Source organism: Montipora foliosa, chromosome 9, assembly GCF_036669935.1.
Source record: "Montipora foliosa isolate CH-2021 chromosome 9, ASM3666993v2, whole genome shotgun sequence".
NCBI lineage: Eukaryota > Metazoa > Cnidaria > Anthozoa > Scleractinia > Acroporidae > Montipora > Montipora foliosa.
The window spans coordinates 16,750,374-16,772,105 of NC_090877.1; the positions used below are offsets into that span (position 1 = coordinate 16,750,374).

At 39.8% G+C, this 21,732-nt stretch overlaps 1 protein-coding gene and 1 long non-coding RNA gene across 4 annotated transcripts; one reads left to right on the forward strand and one right to left on the reverse strand.

Moving 5' to 3' along the window:
• Positions 1–542: 542 nt before the first annotated feature.
• LOC137970062 (uncharacterized) lies at positions 543–3,854 on the reverse strand. The gene is made up of 2 exons (XR_011116759.1): positions 3,549–3,854; positions 543–714 (listed from the first exon to the last, which is right to left on the reverse strand). It is a non-coding gene; the product is annotated as an uncharacterized lncRNA (long non-coding RNA).
• Positions 3,855–3,933: 79 nt separating this feature from the next.
• Positions 3,934–16,872, forward strand: LOC137970740 (chitobiosyldiphosphodolichol beta-mannosyltransferase-like). 3 transcript variants are annotated; one of them, XM_068817295.1, is made up of 16 exons: positions 3,936–4,041; positions 4,133–4,266; positions 4,798–4,878; positions 5,712–5,818; positions 6,908–7,059; positions 7,492–7,581; positions 8,118–8,184; positions 9,924–9,973; positions 10,122–10,243; positions 11,479–11,517; positions 12,347–12,409; positions 12,489–12,599; positions 13,305–13,366; positions 15,157–15,209; positions 15,344–15,419; positions 15,790–16,061. In XM_068817295.1, the coding sequence occupies exons 2-16, from the start codon at positions 4,203–4,205 to the stop codon at positions 15,922–15,924; spliced, it is 1,272 nt and encodes a 423-aa protein (XP_068673396.1). In that variant the 5' UTR covers positions 3,936–4,041; positions 4,133–4,202; the 3' UTR covers positions 15,925–16,061. The 3 variants fall into 3 exon arrangements, 2 of the variants coding, with proteins under 2 accessions (XP_068673395.1, XP_068673396.1); XM_068817294.1 differs by having other exon boundaries at positions 3,934–4,266; positions 15,790–16,872; XR_011116858.1 differs by lacking the exons at positions 15,344–15,419; positions 15,790–16,061 and adding an exon at positions 13,721–13,884 and having other exon boundaries at positions 3,942–4,266; positions 15,157–15,196.
• Positions 16,873–21,732: the final 4,860 nt, after the last annotated feature.

A 21,732-nucleotide genomic window follows, 5' to 3' on the forward strand; every position in this document is an offset into this window, starting at 1 on the left:
AGAATTAACCCTTTAGCCCCAGTAGTGCCACTTATAGATTCTACTGTCTAATGACAGACGATTTTACTCGTTACAGCGATTACCAGTCACACGCACGCGTCAACGACTCTTTCTTCCATTTTTTGAAACTATTTGGTTGGACATCAATCAAATGTTTCCATGACGAACTGGACTGCCGCCAAGTCCAAGTCCAAGTCCAAGTTCCAAGTCATGGAAAGATTTGATTGAAGTCTACCCAAATTTAGTTTTGAAAAAAAAAAAAAAAACGTTGAGGGGCGTGTGTGACTGATAACCACTGTAATGACGACGAAATCAAATGATGGGGAGAAAAGAGGCAACCAAGGAAACACCTCTTCGAGAAGAATACTGAAAACAACAACAAAATCAACTCGCACCACATTGACTCCTTAAATGAAGTCCAGAACACATTGAAGCAAATAACCTTATGGAGGGCAAAAATTAATGATCTTGCCACAAACACAGCATTATAGATGGAATCCACACAATGCCCCAGCAGCAACTTTGGTTCTGACAGACAACACTCGCTGTTAAAATTCAATTTTTATTTTCACACGCCTTTTTTTATGACAACATAACTTGGGTTCTCCAGAGAAAATCTTCCCACTTCCATTTGAAATCTTGCAGGAAACAGCATCAACAGCAATCAATCAAGTCACACTAGTTTTTAGTGGTACTTTCTCCAAAGTGAATGCTCTAGAAAAAATAAAAGGCAAATGTCACAACCATTGGGCACACAATTAAAGCACATGCACACATATGCATGTTGATTATGGGCAACCACTTGCAACTACAAAGCATGTTTTCAAATCGGAGGGAGGGGTGAGTGGGTTGGATTTCAAAAGAAATTGTCAGAGGTAGAGGCCTAAAGAGGGACCCTTTTTTGGAGACCATTACAGGATGGGGTATCAAATGCAAACCTAGACAGAATCCCAAAGTAAAGGCTGAAGATGACCCCTTCAGGAAGCACTCTTACAGTTCTATAGTCCGCCTAGTTATGACTTCAAGTTCTGTATAAATGGAACAGGTTGCACATACATGTAAACTGAAACTAGGCAAAATCGTCTTGATTTACGATGGGAATTAAGGTCTTAGATGCAAGTTCAATACAAGTTTTGAGATGATGCAAAGTTTTATAACTGATCTTCTGACTACAGTAAAATGTCAGTTGTGAGGAAGATTGAAAAATCCAGACTATGATGGGACTTTTCACAACTGTTTAAGTTCTTCCATACACTCTGATGATCTTTTGCCCAGTAAATTGTTGCATGTATCAGCAGTTTAAGGCTGTCATTAGTAGCTGGCAGCCGGTTGTTTTAGCCATCTAGTATGGTGGAAATAGACAGCTACATGTACTTAGAATAAAACAATGACAAACACACAGATAAAACATTAGTTCAAAATAGCCAGCTACGGGGTGCAGGGTTGGCGCAGTGGTGAGAGCACTCGCCTCCCACCAATGTGGCCTGGGTTCGATTCCCAGACTCGGCGTCATATGTGGGTTGAGTTTGTTGGTTCTGTTCTCTGCACCGAGAGGTTTTCTCCGGGTACTCTGTTTTCCCCTCTCCACAAAAACCAACATTTGACTTGATTTGTCTTAATTGTTAATTTCAGTTTACAATGTCCCAATTAGTGCTTCAGCGCTAGAACGACTAGACACTTAAATAAAGCTCCTTTCCTTTCCTTTCCTTTAATTAAGTAGCCAGCCTCTTCAAAACACAATGACAACGCTGGCAGTTGGTTTCATGATAATTTGCCCCCAAGGACAATAGCTCCAGTTTCTACCCCCTTAGCAAAATGTATGCATGCTATTATTTATAAAAATTAATAATGACAAACGATAATTGAACACAACCAACAATAATCAATTATACTACCGTAAACACCGGTGTATAAGCCGCACCTTTTTGCTCAAAATTTTCAGATCAAATCGGGGATGCGGCTTATCTGCGAGAACATGTAGACACCATGCAGTAAATTTGCATTGATTAAGTCTGTATAGACCTGTGCAGCAAATTAATAAGAACTTCATAAAACAATACCACATTATGCATTGATCATTGCTTTTGCGAGTTTGGTGTCTCCTAAAAGAGCCGTTTTTGTTTGAGCTTACACAATGATTAAACCTTTATCGAAAAAATAAGTGGTATTTGAGTGCATTTCCGTTAGTTAAGTACTTTATTTAGCTATAAATTAAAATCCGAAAACTGGTTTTGCTGCGGGAATTTATTAATTGAAGCTTCTTGACATGGATTTTCGATCACCGAAATCCGTCGTGAAATCTGTTTTTGAATTTTGTGTTCGATTGGAAGTCCAAAAGATCCAGATTTAAGATAAATCAGTATATCTCAATGGAATGCACACTTCATTTGTGTACTCTTCTGTGGGAAAAATAAATGCAGCTTGCATGTATGAATAACAAAAGATGCCTTGCTTATGAGAATTACACTCAATTTATGAGTAATTAAGGTGTGTGTAAGGCTCGTGTAAATATTTCCACTCATGTTTCACACATGAATCTCGCATGTATTTTGCGTGTAAATCCGCCATATTGCTCGCATTTTACGTGCGTGTAAGTGCTGCTATTCCTGCGGCCTGTACTGTATGAGCTACGTGACCAAGCCCAGATCTTAACTTGTCCAACATGGAGACCTGGTTTCTTGTAGAAGAAAAACATGAATTACTGCTTGAAAGCAGTTTCAAATTTCTCTCTTTCTCTATACAAGACCAATCTATTCCATGATGTCAAGGGATAGATATTTTCTGGACTGTATTTCTTTTGGTATGTATTTGGCCATCAATCACAATAGTTTTGTTTGGTGTTGATGATAAGAGCAGTTACATGTAAGTCTTCTTCTTTGTATAAGAAATATTTCTTTGCAACACAGTACTGCACTGTACCTTATGATGAAATTTATGTAATTTTTGGTGTTTTTACACTGGGGGCTAATTGTCTAAACATTGTGGACTGATATGGATAAACATATGGATATACATTATTATAACCCACCGATTAATTTCTGTGGGCTCTCATTGGATAAAGCTGATCATGTGATAAAAATCGGACGATGGTTATCAGAGGATATCTGCCATCCGATTTGATATCTGTCGTCTGATTTCATTTCTACGATAGAAAAACCAGGAAACGAGAAATCGTTCAAGCTTGACTTTTGGTTGGTCATGGAAGAAAAAAAAAATCGTTTCGCAGAAGCCAGTAATGGAGAAATTACAAAGCTGGTTGACAATGTCATACGAGGCAACACCAAAAAGTCAGCAAATATGCTGTCAACGTCTTTGAATTGAGTTTTATTTTTAGTAAATTGGCATAACTACAGAATACTGGGCCCACTATTTACATATCACTGAAAAACAAAAGTGTCCACTGATGATATGTTTCGTTCTTTCAAACCCCCACTGCATGTGATGGCCCTCATGAGTTGCCCTAAATTCTGTAGCTGCTTTCCCCAATTTTCTTTTACAATAAAATGTCATTGTGTCTTTGACCAGAACGACAGAAACATACAGGTTACCTTTTAAGTGTTGATAATCAATAGCGTAATTCAAAGCAATGGACAGAAAGACAACGTGAAGGAACGGGGTCAGTTTGGCATTTCTGCAAGTAACATATTTGGTCCTGTAGCTGTTCCATATTCCCTTCCATCCTTGCCACATCGGATCAGCACCTCTGGACAAATTGCTTGCAAAATAGTCTCCCAGGCTTCGCAGCTTCGTGTCGCCAAACGAGGTCATCTTCTTCCTTGTTTTTTACCTCAAAACAAGCCAAATTTTTGTTATATTCTGCCTTCACACATGAAGCAAGCGATAATATTGGTTACGAGTATTATGGGTTATTATTTCCCACAATTCAAAGGTCATTCATTGGATAGATACTTTATATATGGTACCTTATATTGTACCGACATCGTTCCCTTTGACAAAAAATTTTCATCCTCCCTGTCCCCGGCACGAGACGAAAACGTCCCTGTTCTTTAAGACTTCTGCTTTCAGTTAATTTGACGTTAGGTAGCTGGAAATTTGAAAAACGATTGATGTATTTGATAGCATTCTTGATAGGACCTGTCGTTATATTGCTCCTTGTTTTGCACTGGCTAAGGGGAAGAAAGACCAACAGCAAACCGAGGATCTGTATCGTAGTTCTTGGAGATGTTGGCAGAAGTCCTCGCATGCAGTACCACGCACTTTCTTGTGCAAAGGCGGGCTATGATGTAGAGCTTGTAGGATTTGGAGGTATTTCATGGACAGAAAGAGGGAAAGTAATTGACCTAAAGCTTGTCTATCTAGGCTACTTATCTCACCATCTACTGAAAGCGCGCGAAAGCTGGGGGTTTGGGGGGGGGGGGGGGAGGGTTTGAAGGGAAATCCCCCTTCCTAGAAGCCTCCACGGAGGAGAGAACGAGCTCTCTACTGTTTGCTGCAGACGTGATGGTAGACAATGGGTGCAGTACATTCAGAGGGCGGTCAGTGTAAAACGCAGACTGCAGACTGCAGACCAGGGGTAAAATGCGGACTGAGGTTATAATGTAACTGTTGAAAAAGCCCAAACCCGTTATAAATGCTAACCTTAGGCCTAATTACACCTAAAACAATATTTAGGCTTAACTGTTAGCATTTCTAATGAGTTTGGGCTTTTTCAACAGTTAAATTATAACCTCAGTCTGCATTTTACCTCTGGTCTGCAGTCTGCGTTTTACACTGACCGATTGAATTATTTTTTTTCTGGAATGACGCCAATTTATTTTCTTATATTATTACATGTAGGCTCCAGTCCAATCTGGGAACTCACAGACAATGAAAATGTGACCATAAGGATGTTATCAGAATTCCCAGAAACCTTGAAAGGTTAGCAGCTTTCCCTTGTTATGCGACAGGGCTATAGGCTGAGGCAAGTGCATCCACAGAGTACTAGGTAAATTGTATGTTGGAAAAATAATTATTATGGACCAGTGATATTGAACTTTGCATGGGTACTGAGCTAAAAAGAAATTGAGAAATGTTAATTTTGAAATAAGTAATAGATGATAATGGGTTAATTACTGTAAACATTGAAGTTAATATTTTTTTTTGCTTGAAATTTTTTCTCAAGTAAAAATAAAAATTAAACTGGTTTAAAAAATTTAAACCAAGGAAACAATTTCAGCCACAACTTGTATACACAGTCTAGTCTATAACGTAGGGCTACTTAGACTACAATTTTTATTATTTTGTTATTTATTAATGTTCTATTGAGGTCTTAAAAGGGAGTATTCCACTCATGCATAGGTTTAATGGCCAGTTTACATGGTACGATTTGTTGGCCCGATTTATTGGCAGATGGCGTCGGAGCGCAAATCTTGTGTGTATTTTGACAGCCAATGAACGACCGATTCATGGGAATGAAAATCAGTCAGACTCATTGCAACAGATTTTTTGAAGTCGGGCCAACACTTAGAGAGAAACCGCCATGTCAATCAAAGGATATGCGAGTGGGTAATGTGCACAAATACTGAGAAAATAAAAGCATTCAAAACGGTGGATACTAAAAGAACAACTGGGAGGGCTTTGGAGGAAAAATTACATGTTTTATGCAATTTACATGGTACGATCTATCGGCCCTACAAAACCGGCCGACAAATCGTACCGTGTAAACTGGCCTTAAGTCCACGGATATGACTTATTTCTCTCCTTTCTTTCAGGTCTGCCTAAATTGTTGTATTTCGTGACAAAAGCAATTTTCCAGTTCCTACAGCTCCTTTTCGTCCTTCTGCATTGTGGATCTCAATGTACACATTTTCTAGTTCAGGTAAAGAAATTTGACAGTATGATACCAGTTGCTAGGCAACATGCAACTGGCAAAAGGACAAGTGAACAATCAGAGTGAAAGTCCTGGGGAGGAATCGAACCTGTGACCGCCGTAACACTGGTCGGATTCTCTACTTATTGAACTACTAGAATTCCTAGGGAACTACCACTTCGGTCATAAATAAGTGTAACACTTCGCTACAACAGCAAATAAAGTGCATCCAAGCTATTTATTAAACATACCCCTCATCCTCCCTTCCTTCAATGTTGCATTTACCGTTTGGTTTTTGCAATTTAACCCATAAACATCAACATTGAAGGGGAAGAGGGGGCAAATTTCTGTCTGTGTTACAACATTTGTGACCGAGACTGTAGGTCTTCCCAGGGGGGCACTCCCACATAAAAATGATGTGGGTGCTCCTCGAAAAATTTGAAAAGAACCCCTAAGAGGTATCAAGATCCTGTCTTGTGGGCGTGGCATGAAATTTTTTCCACCCCTAAGAGGTACCAAATTATGGGTTTTAATTAGACAAAATTGAAAATTAGTTAAATCGTCAAATGCCTCCTGTCATAATTTTTCAGCTCAACACCCGAAAAGGTACCGCTAAAGCTGTCGCTGTGGACCTTTTGAGCCTGAACACCCCAAGAGGTACCAAAACCACTTTTTTAACCCCGAAAAGGTACACAGTGAATGACGGGCACCCCCCCTTCCCGGTAGGTCGTTTATCTAGGTCCTGAATGGACCATGTGTCCCACTGTCTGCTGGCTCTAAAAGTCAAGCACCTCAATTTTTTTTACAAATAAATAAATGAATGATGCAGATGAAATGTATCATATCCTCCCTATGGGCCCATTACACCTTTCCATCATTCATGTAAATTTGACAGTTTTCCATCAGGATGATCTGAAAACGTTTCAGGGCTGGAAGGTACACCCAACTTATTAGTCCAGTTAAAAAGGTTAACCCTTTTGTCTTGCCCTTTGTACTATTAAAATTGCCTTGTGCTAAAACAGATTAAAAGCTATAACTAAGTGTCTTTCCTAGGAAGGAATTGTCACTAATATTGTTTACTTCTGCAATCATTACTAGAATCCTCCAGCGATCCCATCTCTCGCGGCAGTCTGGGTGGTGAGCATTTTATGCTGTAGCCATTTCATTATTGATTGGCACAATTATGGCTTTACAATTCTGGCTCTTGGAGTGAAAAACAGTGAGCATCTACTTGTCAGGATAGCAAAGTGGTAAGACTAGGCTGAAGGGCCAACCTCCCAGATTACAGATTATTGGGGATGTCTACGATTTATGGTTTTCATTAGTTGGTAAAATCTGGGGTGGTTGGGAAACTCCGAAATCCCTGATTGTCTGGGATTTTCCCGACACATTAAAGCGAGGCATTAGTGAAAGTTGAACCTTTTGCTTGAACAAGGCTTTAACTAGTTTCCTTTCCCGTCCCGTGTGTCTGATTAACTTAGAGATATACGGTAATAAGCATCTTACTAACCTTATTTTCTTGGTCGGTAAAATTGCGGATCCTCATTTTTCCTGTTATTTATGGCCTGCATGTTTCGTGCTTGGGCCTTAAATCAATGGGAAAAAACTCGGTCCAAAATTTCAGAGTATGGAGCTCAAACTTAGTTAGTAAGAGGTATTTATTCTATCAACATTGTTTGTAGGTATGAGTTCTTTTTTGGAAGCATGTCCTCGAGCAATTTGTGTGTCACTCAGGCAATGCAGAAGGATTTGTGGGAACAATGGGGAATCAGGTTAGAGTACAGTACATAATATTGTATCATCACCAGTTAAGTGTTTTAGGTAAGAAATGGTGGCGGGGTCAGAACAGATTGAAAGACTTAACAATATTTATGGAGATTCCCGGTTCGTAAACCCCTTTTGAATTCCCTGAGCTACAATTCATCTTAAACTGACCTAAAATCGGTTCACTTGGGTGCACTTGTATCACTTAAATGTGCCTTCCAAATCACACAGGCTACTGGTGTGTACATTGTAGAAAAATCGAAAGAGGGTAATAAAGAGACTGAACTGTATGCAGGTTTATTTGGCAGATTCCTTCAGTGAGAACAACTTGATTCGCAAAAACAAAACAGAAACAGAACATTTTCAGATGTTCTCAAGCACATGCTCTCAAAAAATATAACAAAAGTGCACACATGCAGAATGTTACTTTATGTGTAAACATACAGCAAATTGCTATACATACGTTTTGTCGAACATTTTAAAAGTGAGGAGAGTTCTAAAAGGATTTGTAGCTAATGATACCGTTGTGACATTTCGGTTTTAGGGCAATTACTCTGTATGACAGACCCCCAGTGAGATTTCATGCTATGGATATGTCAGTTCAACATAAGGTGAGGTTAACACGTTTCTCAAAGCCTCACATTTCCAGGGGAATAGCCATACTATCAACAAACATATGATAGGGTAGCTGATCAGAAATCTATTTGGCATGAAGATTGTCAACATCTGAGGACTTGCATAAAGTAACGGCTCTGCAAATATTAAATTGTCTGATTTGCTGAGGGAAAATATAAGGCATTCGTATTTCCTGTATCGTGAAAACATACACTAGATTTTGCCAAAGAGTCTTAATTGAAGACATGTTTCGACAGAACTATCGGCAGTTACAGTGTGAGAGTGAATTTGAATAGTACGTGCAATATACTGAATACACATTTTTAAACAACAGATGATACATGGAATGAAATACAGAAAATGAATAGACATATTAGCGGACAACCAAACATGTTCAGAAAAACGAAGAAAAACAAACTTAAAAATAAAGAGACAAATTAACAGGTTGTTGATTTACACGGGCGTGTCCCAATTAACGTGTCATGCTTCCTTGATTTTAATTTGGAATTTAGTGGCAGAATTGTTCTGCAGGCTGAGTCATCACCATCTTAGGGCCGATTTACACGGTACGACTTTGTCGCATGCGACAACGGCTTACGGCAAGCCCACGACATGATTTACGATTGTTGTGTACGTCAGAAAAAATGCCGTAGCATTTTAAAACATGTTTTAAAACGCTGCGACAATCGTAAGTCATGTCGTAGGCCTGTCGTGAGCTTGACGCATGCGACAAAATCGTATCGTGTAAATCGGCCCTTAGAGTCCTCTCGTCTTCTTAATTAACATTAATTATCTCACTGTTTTAAGTAGGTATATACCGTACTAAAACAACTATTCCGCTGGGTGTCGGTGGCTAGTGGTGGATATCCACCACTAGCCACCTCCACTTCGGTGAAGTTGTTAAATCATCCTCAGGATCCCTAGTTGTAAAAAGCTCAGCCACTGAATTAGAGACTCTCCCTTTTTTCACGATTTCTTCCACCTTCGTGCCATCCGAGCTTCCATATTTCGGTTTTAAGGAGAAAACTCTCTTCAGTTACTGATGTTTTGATCCAAAGACGTCATTTGACTAGAACCAGTGTCAATCCAAGACCAAATTAATTACTTTGGCCAATCAAAAAGGACGGAGACAATCCAGTAAACCAATCAAAACTCGACGTAATTGCACGTAGCCGACACAAAGCGCGGGAAACTGTGCACGCGCGAGCAACGATTGGTTTTGGTTTCACTTCTGATTGATTGACAAAATGGCGCGGGAACTTTGAACCAATCACTGAGTGAAGTAATGCAAAACCAATGCAATTCGCTAATGGCTTTCGACACTCAATAGACCAATTCGGCTAACTCAATGTTGTACCCAATTCAAATCTGTCGGAGTTAAGATTCTTTGTGTATTGCAGTTGCCTGATAATGTTGCATTCACATTCAAATGATATGGAAATACTTGGAACAAAACGTTTTATTCCCAAAGGATTTGAATTGGGTACAACATTGAGTTCTAAAGCCGTATTGGTCTATTGAAAACCGCTCTAAACAGAGTGAAATCTGTAAGTGTTCCTATTAATAATAGTAATTGTCTGGCGTCGGACAGGAAAATCTGTGAAGTCTCACTCTCAGGACTAAAGGGGACATAGCTTTTGAGTGGGTCTAGATGTTGTTAACCCATTTATCCATGAAGCGGCGTAGGACTGAAAGGGTTTAGTTGAGTGAGGCTTGCGCTTTCATTTTATTTCAGTTGTTTCAAAAACTCTCTGAAAGATATGAGGTTTTCAACGCATCAGAAAGGTAACAAAACACCGTGCTTATGAGTCACGAGCTCAGTAAACTAACTTACACGTAACATGTGTGATCGAATGCCCTTACCAGTGTAGGACATATTGTGGTAAACTTTACAGTTTTGACTGCCATATGTTGTATTGTTCCCCACTGTAAGCTCTTTAGAATGTGTGGAAAACGTTGAATCCATGACAGCATTTACAATCCAACTCAGGGATGGACGAATCCTTTATAGACGAGAAAGATCAGCTCTTTTAGTCAGCAGCACGAGCTGGACAGGTACCTCAAACCTTACATGTGTATAAATTTTCACAAGGTTTCTCTTTTCGATTGATTGATTTTTCTTCATGTTTGTGTCAATTGGGGTGATGTAGCAGCTCTCGTAACGTATAATGTGATTGGCTTACTACCCATGCAAGCCAAAAACAAAACACTAAAGAATTGAAACAATGACTTTAGAGTTGAAAACAATAAAAGCTGCTTACAATACCAAACAATAGCAGGTTTCGAGAGCTGCTACACTACTGGTTAATTGGTATGCATTGAATGTAGCACGGCTGAGGTTAGAAATTTTCCTGAGCACCAGACGGTCGAGGTTTATAAGTTGTTTGTTATGTTGCTTTATATAGATAATATGAGCGCTTTTGCTTTTGAAACCGCACAAGCCTGAAGGACTAACGCGTATTTCGCGTATTATGTATTATATTATTGACAAATGATTTTAATTGCGTCGACATTTTCAAGAATCAACGTCTAAACAAACGTAAATGAACATTTGCTGAAAGGTGCCAGTTAGGCGTTGGAATTATCCATTAGTGTAGCAGCTCTCATTGCCTTCCTTCCCATTGTTTGGTATTGTAAGCAGCCTCTATTGTTTTGAAGTCCGTCATTGTTTCAATTGCAATTGTTTAGTTGATCTTGTTTTTGGCTAAAGTAGCAAGCCAATCGCATTATACGTTACGGGAGATGCTCCAAAGCCCGAATTATCTTCTGTGTTTCATTCTAATTTGCATAATTAGTAATCGGCCAGTGGGTCATGTGGGTGTCATTGTAGAATAATTTTCTAGCACCTAGCCAATTAGAGCGCGGGTTGTATTGGCAACGAGCACTAGACATATTAATTAATGAAATTATTTCTCGTGCATTTGGAGTAAATATGCATTGTAACAGATTTCAAAGACTACAAATTGCCCTCGCCCTCTCTATATTATATACGGGTTGGTGCAATTTTGTTGGTCTTTGGGAAAAAAAAAATACTCACTCGACTAACAAAATTGTGTGGCCGTTCAGAGGAAGTAACAAAACCAGTTGAAAGAAAGCAAACGTGCAGCTGACTATTTTCAAAGAGGGCAGCTTTTCATTAAATCCAATTGTTGGTTAACCACTAGGTAAACCAAGCCAGTTTGTACAGGTAATCACATGATTTCACTAAAAACAACACATGTATCAATTCTGCGGCATACGTGTATGTGGGTAACAATGCCATGTATTTGGTGTGTTCTTTTTTAACACAGAAGATGAAGACTTCTCCATTCTACTTGAAGCTTTAGAGGGTAAGAGATCAAATCGTTTCCGTTTAAAGTCCATTCAGGACTTTAAAGGACAAGATTCTCTGTACAGAAAAACAAATTACCACTGTCTTTTGAAGTTGTGTAAAACATTTCAACGAGGTCGGTAGATTCCTGACCTTTTTGGCAATTTTAGGCTTCTTTCAAACGCGAAACATGTTCTGTTTTCAAGGGAAATTCAAAATTTGCATCCAGTGTCGTGTTGGGCCTTCTGTTTACGAACACAAACGCTTCAAGGGGAAGTGCCTTTTTAGGAAACTCTTCTTACTATTAAGTGGACCAAAGAGACAAAAAAAATTCCAACACATTTTCGATACACAAAATCAAGGCAAGGCACAAGATAGCAGTTTCCCATGAACAATACATGTTGCTCCCCAACGAAAATCAAGAATTTTCGTCGGGAGCAATGTTGGCGCAGTGGTGAGAGCACTTGTCTTCCCACCAGTGTGTCTCGGAACCATGTTGGTTGAGTTTGTTGGTTCTCTGCGAGGTATTTCTCCAGGTACTCTAGTTTTCCCTTCTCATCAAAACGGCCCTGGGAGTGTTCGCTTTGATCTGCTGTAATTTGATTTGCCTATTAAACAGTCTCTTCCAATTAGAGAACTTTTGTGCTTGAGACTAATTGGGGACACCGCTGTACACAAGTCAAATCAAATCAACTCATGTCAAATCGTAGGTTGTGTTTTTTAGGGGAGGGGAAAACGGGAGTACCCAGAGAAAACCTCTCGGAGCAAAGTAAAGAACAAATAAATACTACGTTTGCAAGGCAAACACACTAAATATTTACTTTAGAATGAATTGTCTTTGATTGCAGTTTATGAGAAATTCATATGTCAGGATGAAGAAACCCTTCCTTCGTTAGTTTGTGCCATAACTGGTGAGTTCCTTTTGATCTCCTCTCACCAAATGAACTTTGCCATGGTTTTCAACTCAACTCCTGCTGTACTCTTTCTCAGGCAAGGGTCCGCTAAAAGAGTACTACCAAGCAATCATTAACAAAAAGAACTTCAAACATGTCAGAATATGCACTCCATGGCTGGAACCCGAAGATTACCCAAGACTGCTCGGTAAGTGATTTACATATGCAAACAAAGGGCCGGTGTGAAGTTTAGGTTTGTTTTCTTAACGTTTATTTTCATAATTTACATCTGGAATATAACGTAGATTTAAATCACGGTAAACATACAAAGCTACGGTACGATATCGATGCAGTACAGGCTTTGGGACGGTCAGTTCCTGTACTCTCTGAGCTGGCGGTTCTTTTTGGAGCTCGAGAGATTTCGAGCGGCGCAAGAAGGCTGGGGTAAGGGAAAACCGCTCGAGTTCTCTTGCGTTCCGCATTCAGTTAACAGAACCTCCAGCTACGCAGGCTAGGGAACCATTGGATAAGGTCTCGAAAGTTCTTGCAAGGGTGCTTGCATATCTTAGGAATAACTTGGTGACGCCTTCAGCATCATCATGCTATCATGTTATTGGCAACTAGTTTAAATGATATAATGCAAGGAGACCTTCTTTGCTTATTCGAAACATCTTACGTCTGTACAACCTAAAGCTCATTATTGGAGCATCTATATCGCTTGACTTTACCCGGAACTCCGGTTTTAAATAATGCGGTAGCACAGTCTCCGCTTTGTTGGCTTTCCCAGGTTTTCATTTTGATCACGTGCTTCAACTGCGTTCGTAACACATTTTAAGGGGAAAGATTTGGTCGTTTAACGTTGGAGTATGTCAGTTACGGCATGAAATATAGTGCTGCCGTACGTTACTTTCAGGTTCTGCCGACCTTGGCGTGTGTCTTCATAAATCATCCTCAGGACTCGATCTGCCCATGAAGGTCAGTCTGCATCAGTTACCGCATGCAATCTTACACACCAATGTTGTATCACGGAGCTCACTTTTCCCCTTCCCTCCTCCAATGTTGATTCTCCATGACTCTCTATGCATTTTCGAGCTAGAACCTGAATTACCATCTATTCTGTTACGACTATTTATAACCGGAATTGTGGCCTCTCAGCCCTTATTTCATCCGAGGTAGCTGTGATGGGTCAATAAAGCAGGCTCGCTTGACTTCACGATGTGCCCTCCTGTTTTATTGATTTGCCATGAAATCCAATTCATATCTTACTATAACCTTGTCACCGACGGTTTTCGGGCTGCAGTGTAATTTACGGCTCTTTGCTTTTTCCAGTTCAACGTTTGGCCCGAAAGCGAAATTGCATCAATTGACCAGGAAAAAAACTGACACGAGCCGTACCTTTCAGCATGGCCCTTGAACTCAGTTTGTAGGAGATATTTCTTCACGGGCAGTGCTGATGTAGGGTATATTAGTGCACAAGAAGATATATAAAGAAGGTTTGACCAACGATTTTTGGTTGGTATTATTGGGATGATATTCCTATCTCTATACATTAAGAGTCAATTAAACTATTTTTAAAGCGCACTCCGTTTTTAGTTAACACCCCTTTTCCACAATTTTTGTAATTTCCAGTGCACTGTTCTAACAACCCTATTTTTTTTAGTCGAAATGTGAAGTAAAATAAATAAAACGCTACGCTACGGTTCCAACTTAACGAAAAATGTAAAGAGTTACGAATAACCTTCGCAAAACTTCGTGATGATCTGCCTCTTTTACTAGTTAACGGTCAGTTTTTATATCACATGTGTAAGGTCTGTATGTGATTATGCCATACCAGTTTTTCACTCTTCACTTCCTGAGTACTTGATTAAAGACTTAAAGCGAGTGCAAAAGAGGGTCTTAGCAATAATTTGTCCAAATCAAACTTACTGAGACGATCCTAAAATTTAGACTAATTAGAGCAGCATCGCCATCATCTAAGCCAGTCAATCTTTAACTCAATAGAAGGGGACATCTCTCATCGTTTACACAAGCTATTACCACCTTTGCATAAGTCTAAGTATAATCTAAGACGTTCTCGAACTTATGATGGTAGTTTTAAAAACAATAGAGCCAAACGCAGCTTTTTCAATTTTTATTGTAGATAGTTGTCTATTAGTATATACTCTTGCATTTAATGTATAACGCAATTCAGCCCTTTGGCTGCAATGTTTTACTCAAATAAACTATTCACTAAACTAAACTATTCACTACGAACTCATAAGCACTACAATCTTGGGCTTTCTGAAACTCGTTTAGAAAATACCACATGTACGGACACAAGACATCAACGAGAACGTCTCTTCAATCGCAAAGTCGACAAAGTCGACATCTTTTCTTCCAAAGACTCACCCCCCCCCCCCCTCCCCCCATCCAATGTTCTCTATTTAAGTCTTCAGGTTATTTGCCCGTGCACGAGTGGTCTACTAATTGGGGAGACTACAAATCAACGTAGATCAGAACCAGTCAAATGTAATGATATTTTTTATTAGAGGGGAAAAGCAGAGAACCCGGGGGAAAACTTCTTGGATCAGAGTCAACCCACTTGTGGCCTGGAGTCCGGGAATCGATCCTGGGCGGACACATTGGTAGAAGGGGAATGCTCTTACCATTGCACCAACCCAAAAATAAAAGACAATTAAGTTGTAAAAAAGTGAGGTGATATCACTATTTGACACTGTGCAATAAAGATGCTTTGTAACATTTAAGTGAAACTTTCTTTTTGTTAGGTTGTTGACATGTTTGGCTGTGGCCTTCCAGTGTGCGCAATACACTTTAAATGGTGAGGATTACATCAGTATCAAGTAATTTTTCCCTTGGAGTATGTCCTTAATCAGTGAATGCCTTATGCAGCAATCCGAAATAGACTTTCCGCACAAATTGATTGAAACGATACTTTTTGCTTCCCTGTTTTAGTTTACACGAGTTGGTAAAACATGAAGAAAACGGTTTGATATTCCATGATAGCAGAGAACTGGCCCAACAACTCAAGGTATAATTTGTGCAAAAGGCGTGTGTGCCCGGTTACCTGGCCTTTCAATGGCAACGAGGCCGGAGAAACCTCGTTCCCAGGGTCTCCATCGACAAAGAGACGCTGGGAACGAGGTTGAGGTCGAAGCAGTCACGTTTTGAGCTGTCTACCTAAATGAAACAGCCATTGTCGCCCACGACAGGCTGCTATGATGATGATGATAACATTTAATATAATTTCTACCATCTTGAACAACACTTTAAGCTCAAAAAGAGTACAACGCTTCTTGAAGCCGTTTGACGGGCTTGGACATAAAATTCATTTAATTATTGTTATCATAAGTCTTGGAATGTTTTTTTGATCCATGTTGGTTTCGTTCCTTACTTTGTAGAAACTACTCAAAGGGTTTCCTTTGAGCAAACCGTTACTCACGAGCTTCAGAGAAAACTTGGCAAGTTTTCAAAGGACGAGATGGGATGCAAGTTGGAACAAGGTTGTCCTTCCTTTGCTCAAAGAGAGATGTTGAGCTTTCAACGAAAGACGTTCGTGAACAGCGCAAGGATCAAGACGTATTAATTTCAAAGTCATAAAATTATAGGTTTTCACGAGGTCGGGTCCCCGAGCCATTTCTCACCTATGCCTAAGATATTTTTGTGCATTAAAGGAAGACTTCAACTATATCCAACCACTTAATGTGGTGAATTCTGACCACCTTAAAAAACACAAAAGTGGACTTATTATCGATACAAAAGACAAAATCTGCACTGATTCGGATAAAATAACAGTTGTAAATTCATCAACGATTGAATCGAAATAGAATAGTCTCTAAAAGCATAGCATGTATTAAAAAATGCCTATTTCCTCAACACACTCTTCCACTTGATTTATTCTCCGAAATCGTCTTAGACCTTATGATTGAAATTTCACTTTTTCATTGGCTTGATCAATAACCGAGCAATGAAGGGGAATGGGTTCTATACCGGGTTGACGTCACAAATTAATTTGCATCTTTGTTTTCAAAGAACTATATCAATGCAAAGCAGTCTGACATCAACCAGTTATTGAACCCATCCCACTTCATTGTTCGCTCATGCATCAAAATGCATCAAAATATGACCACTTTTCCCGTCTTTCAAAGCAAATAAAAAAGTGAATTTTCAATCCAATGGTTCTTATAAACTACACGATGTAATCGGGACGATTTCGGAGAATAAATAAAGTGGAAAAGTATGTTGAGGTGAAAGGCGCTTTAAATATAAAGCAATAATTTAAGCCTGGCATCGGCAGAAAATAACAAAACGTAACTTAAGAGGTCACGTTTTACTGAATTAAGGTAAAAAAGTGATGGCCTTAACTTACATTTAGCTTATTTTAAAGCATAAGCATCCAGCGACAGACATTTCGCTGGGAAATTGTGAACGAATGATCACCAGCATCCACTAGTATAATCACAACCATTACAATTTTCTCAAATTTGATTGGTGCATTAACTACTTTATTTTTCACTGTTTTACCCCTATTGTGCAGGGTTGTAATCGGACAGTTGGCTGTAATCAGACACCTGTAATCAGACAGGTACATCAGGCGATCATATTCAGTGCACTCAACTTAAGGTGATTCCTTAGTATTGCACTGCGCATCCTGTTCTGCGCATAACAGTGTAGGCCACGTTCGTATTCAGGCATGGCTAGGAGGCTTTAGGGTCAAATTTCACGGCTCAGTTCTGTTTTCTTTGTCTCACCAGTCTCAACGGATATTTCTAAACAAAACAATGTTTAAATTTAACCATAAAGACTCGTAGCCATGTGTGAATATTGATATATCGGACGTGGCCAAAAACATTTCAAAATGCCGACCTTTCGTGCGGGAAAGCTTGCAAGAAAGAAGAATGGCCGTTTTCAGAGCACAGCAGTAAAGAGCAAAACGAGAAACTCTTTTAGACTCTTGTAAACCAAAAAGTCGAGTGAGAGCCTCGATGATGCTTAAGTGTCATTTCAGTCCGAGAGTGAAAGTGAAACCTCGCTGTTGGGGAGACGTGTTGTTCGAGGGGTCGAGCTTGGTTTCCTTCCTCTGTTCTCCTAAACGAGGTTGGTGACCTATCTTTTTTTTGGCATAATTTCATTCTCTTACTCCTCCTCTTTACGCAGTAAAAAAAAAAAAATAAAAATTTACGTCAGAAAAAAAAGTTACAGGGAAAAAAGTATTCTTAGACATCACTCGTGGACACAAGAATTGTCTCCTCGAGATCACGCACCCGAGGAATTTTTGTAGTCAGTGCCTTTTCAAGACGTGTGCCTGTGCCGTTATTCCTTTTGAACAACACAATACACCTGTTTTGTTATTTCAAGAATTACGTCAAAGCTGTGCTTTTTGTTCCTGCAAAACGTAGCGTGAACCCATGGAACAAACTTGTCCTTCATAGATGAAGTCGCAATGATTCAATGAGTAACTTGAGTAGTAAGTCAATATCTCGCAAACGAGGTTGGTGACCTATTTTTTTAATTGCACATTTCCAGTCACCTCAAAAACATTAATAATACATGAGCCTAACAGCCTATCAAAACACCGATAAAACGTCACGTGTATGAGCTTTATGTAATATTTCAAAAACGAGTGCGAGTGTTTTACCGAGGTTTCCAAACACGAGAAAACTGATGTTTTCGAATGTTTGGAAACCTCGGTAAAACACGAAGCACGAGTTTTTGAAATAGCTTCTCAATCAGCGCCTAATTGCAAACAAAAGAAAACAAAAGAAAGCAAAAATCACATAAGCATGTGATTTTTGCTTTCTTTTGTTTAATCAGGGCACAGTTTGTGATGATAATGTCCGTGTTTTTCAAGTAGCCACAATTTGCATTCAGTGGCGTCCAGCTAGTTTCGAAACATGGACGGGTTAGCTGAAGATGAATTTTGCCGGTTTCGACCGCCCAAAAGTGTGCAAGAAGAAAATTCTTTGCTTGTACAGTCCAAGCCTAAAAGTACATGGTACAAAGACAAGTGGGCCGTTTTGTTGAAGTTGTAAATTGCTTTTTCTAATTGATTTCCAAACACGCTGTTTTTTACCGCGGTATTAAGGTGCATCCATGTGACCTAAATGCGGACACGCAATTGGTTTATCACTCGATGAATTATTAATGAGTTTGAGAAATCCTGATAAAACACTCATCGTTAGTATTCTTTATATAAAGAATACTAATAAGGCATCGCTTGTTTTTTCTTGTATGCTAATATTCACCTTTCACAATTTGAACCATTGTTTTGAGTCCAGAGGGACACGCTCTTTGTGGAATGTTTTTTAAGCCGTTCAAAAAACTCGCAGCACGTGTTTTATCGGGTCTAAAAACACTCGGCGACGCCTCGTGTTTTTAAACCCCGATAAAACACTGCTGCTCGTTTTTTAAACATTGCATAATGTAGGGAACAATTGAGAAAAGGAATCACCTTAACCCACCAATCACAGAATTTAGCACAATCACCATAGCGACAACCAGTTAACCTACCAAACTGGGGATTTTCAAAATGGACGAATTTGTTACATTAGACAGTGAGAAAGGAATGCATTTGTTTTCTCGGAAATTGTAATGGTTATGCATTATGAGTAATTGGTACTCGTGTCTAAACAAATCGGACTCCCGCTACGCGGTCGTCCGATTTTGTTAATCACTCGTATGATTACAGACCGAATTGGACTCCACTCTGTCCCTATTGCCAAAATCGGAAGTGAGTGATAATGAAGTCATCAAACTGGATCAAGAGTTTTTGCTTTCACGCATCGTTTTACAAGGGCTAAAAGAAGGACATCATCCTTGCGTCTTCCTAAAGCGTGTTCCTAAAGCGTCTTCCTAAAGCGTGTTCAGTGTTAAGTAATAAAGGACGTTTGCCGTGTTTCCATAGCCTCCTCTGAACACGAGTCTCCTAACTCCCCCGAGTGTTTAGATGAAGCTATGGAAACACGGAAAAAGCCCTATGCTCTGTTGCTTTTATAAAATATTTCTCAAAGATAATTCGACAAATGAAGGAAAGGTTGGTTTTTTCACTTCTTGATTGAAACAGATTTTCTTGATACACGCTCATATTTCCTACCAGCCAATCAAAACGCGCGTGACAACACATAACCAATCAAAATTCGTGTGATGTCATAGCCGTGTTTCCACACTCATCTAAACACGGCTATTGACCAATGAGAGTGCGCGTACTATCACCCATGGACTCTTGTTTTATCCTATAACTATTGCTATCGTGAGACTCGGTGAAGGCTACAAGAACTAAATGATATTTTAAACACCTGCTCATGTGAATTCGTTATTTTTACCAGTCTCGTAACACAGTAATTGGGGAGTTATTTGCATTAAAGGAATAGATATCTAGAAACTTGAACTGTTTTTATGTAAAGAACCCCCCCAAACTCATTAGTTAAATAGTTCATGTCAATGAATGCACGTGGCCGTGTGGATGAGCGGGCCATAAATTTCAGCATGCACTTTGGCGTAAAAAGGTCAAGGCCCTGTGGCTCTCAAAATTCAACACTCGGGATGGGGGGTGGCGGTGAAGACAAGAGTAAACTGATACACAGTGAAGAAAGCAATAGCAACAATTTGAATTGCACATCTGTATTTCTCTTCATGCACTGAGTAACAACAACGAATGCATTTCTTTTCAGTAGATATTGCATCTGTGATAAAATGGAGGTGGACCTTACCTAGCCTGCTTGCAGGCTACATTTACCAAGCTTGTTGGCTCGTTCTTGAGACAACTGAAACTGCTTGTAACTGACAAGTATCTGGAACAGTTTATCATCGACCGCGACTAGAAAATGTAAACCAGTGATGTATCAGCTCTCGTAACGTATGATGTGATTTGCTCGCTGCCCTAGCCAACACTAAACATTTGAAACAGTGACTTATACTTAAAGATAATAGAAGCTGCTTACAATACCACATCCTCGGAGACCCAGGGGCAGATCGCAGAGGTAAGGGGAAGTCTAAACGGGCAAAAGAAAATGACGACAAAGAAAAGCATAGTAGTAGCCCTATTATGCTTTTCTTTGTCGCCATTTTCTTTTGCCCGTTCAGACTTCCCCTTGCCTCCGCGATCTGCCCCTGGGTCTCCGAGGATGACAATACCAAACAATAGCAGGTTACGAGAGCTGCTACACTACCATATAAACGAATTCTTTCGTCAACTCAAGACTGTTAACATGACTTGACAATGACATCACAAGGGCCATCCAGACACGCATACGAGTATATGCGTTCAGAACATTCACAAAGACACAATCATCGACGACAAGACAAAAAAAACTTCTTGTACAATCTTACTCCAAACCAGAACGATTTTACACCTTACCTAAAATTCACACAGGGCAAATCCAGGACGACCCATGTCTCCAGCCAGCCGCATTTCTCTGTTGTCTGCTATCTCTGGCCTATCGTTCAAAACACGCCTTATTTCATCAAAAACGCCACACATTTCCTAAACAACGAACTTGGACGCTTATCCCGTAACGCCATCCTTGTCACGCTTGACGTTTCCTCGCTTTATACTAACATCCCACACAATGAGGGTATCAACGTTCGTCGCTGATTTCTTAATACTCGCGACCGGTCCACACCCACATCATGTACGCACGGAACTCTTTGCGATCTCATCAGGATGATTCTTACCAGGAACATTTTCAACTTCAATAACAATTTCTACCTCCAAACAGATGGTAAAGCTATGGGTACACACATGGCGACCTCATACGCATATCTTTTTCTTGCCAAATTTGAGACCGACACCCTCAAGCATGCGCCTCCCCATCCCCACATATGGTGGCGTTACATCAATGATATCTTCATGATATGGACCCACTTCATAAACGACCTTCGCACTTTTATTTCATACTTAAATAAATAGTCTTCACCCTACCATCAAATTCACCTCTTCTCACTCATGGCCACATCCATCCCATGCCTTGACGTCAATGTTCTTCTTAATAACGGCATCATAAGCACAGACTTGTACACCAAACCCAAGGACAAACACCAATACTTCTTTCATTTTTCACTGATGTCAGCCCCTTCAAACTAACCTATGCCCAGTAAACGTGCAATCCCATTCAGTCTGGCTCTCCGCGTTTATGACGAGATCTTCACTCGACGCACTTACGAACCTATAGATTACTATAATTAACTAATGTGGTTATATGATCTCGTTCCTCAAACTTGAAATCCAACGCGTTCACCGTCGCCATCACACACAAAGTGAGAGCACCACTGACACGCCCAGTCGAGTCCCTCTCGTTATCACATAAAGAGGGTCATGAAGGGGTGAAATGGGAGCTGGGATTAAC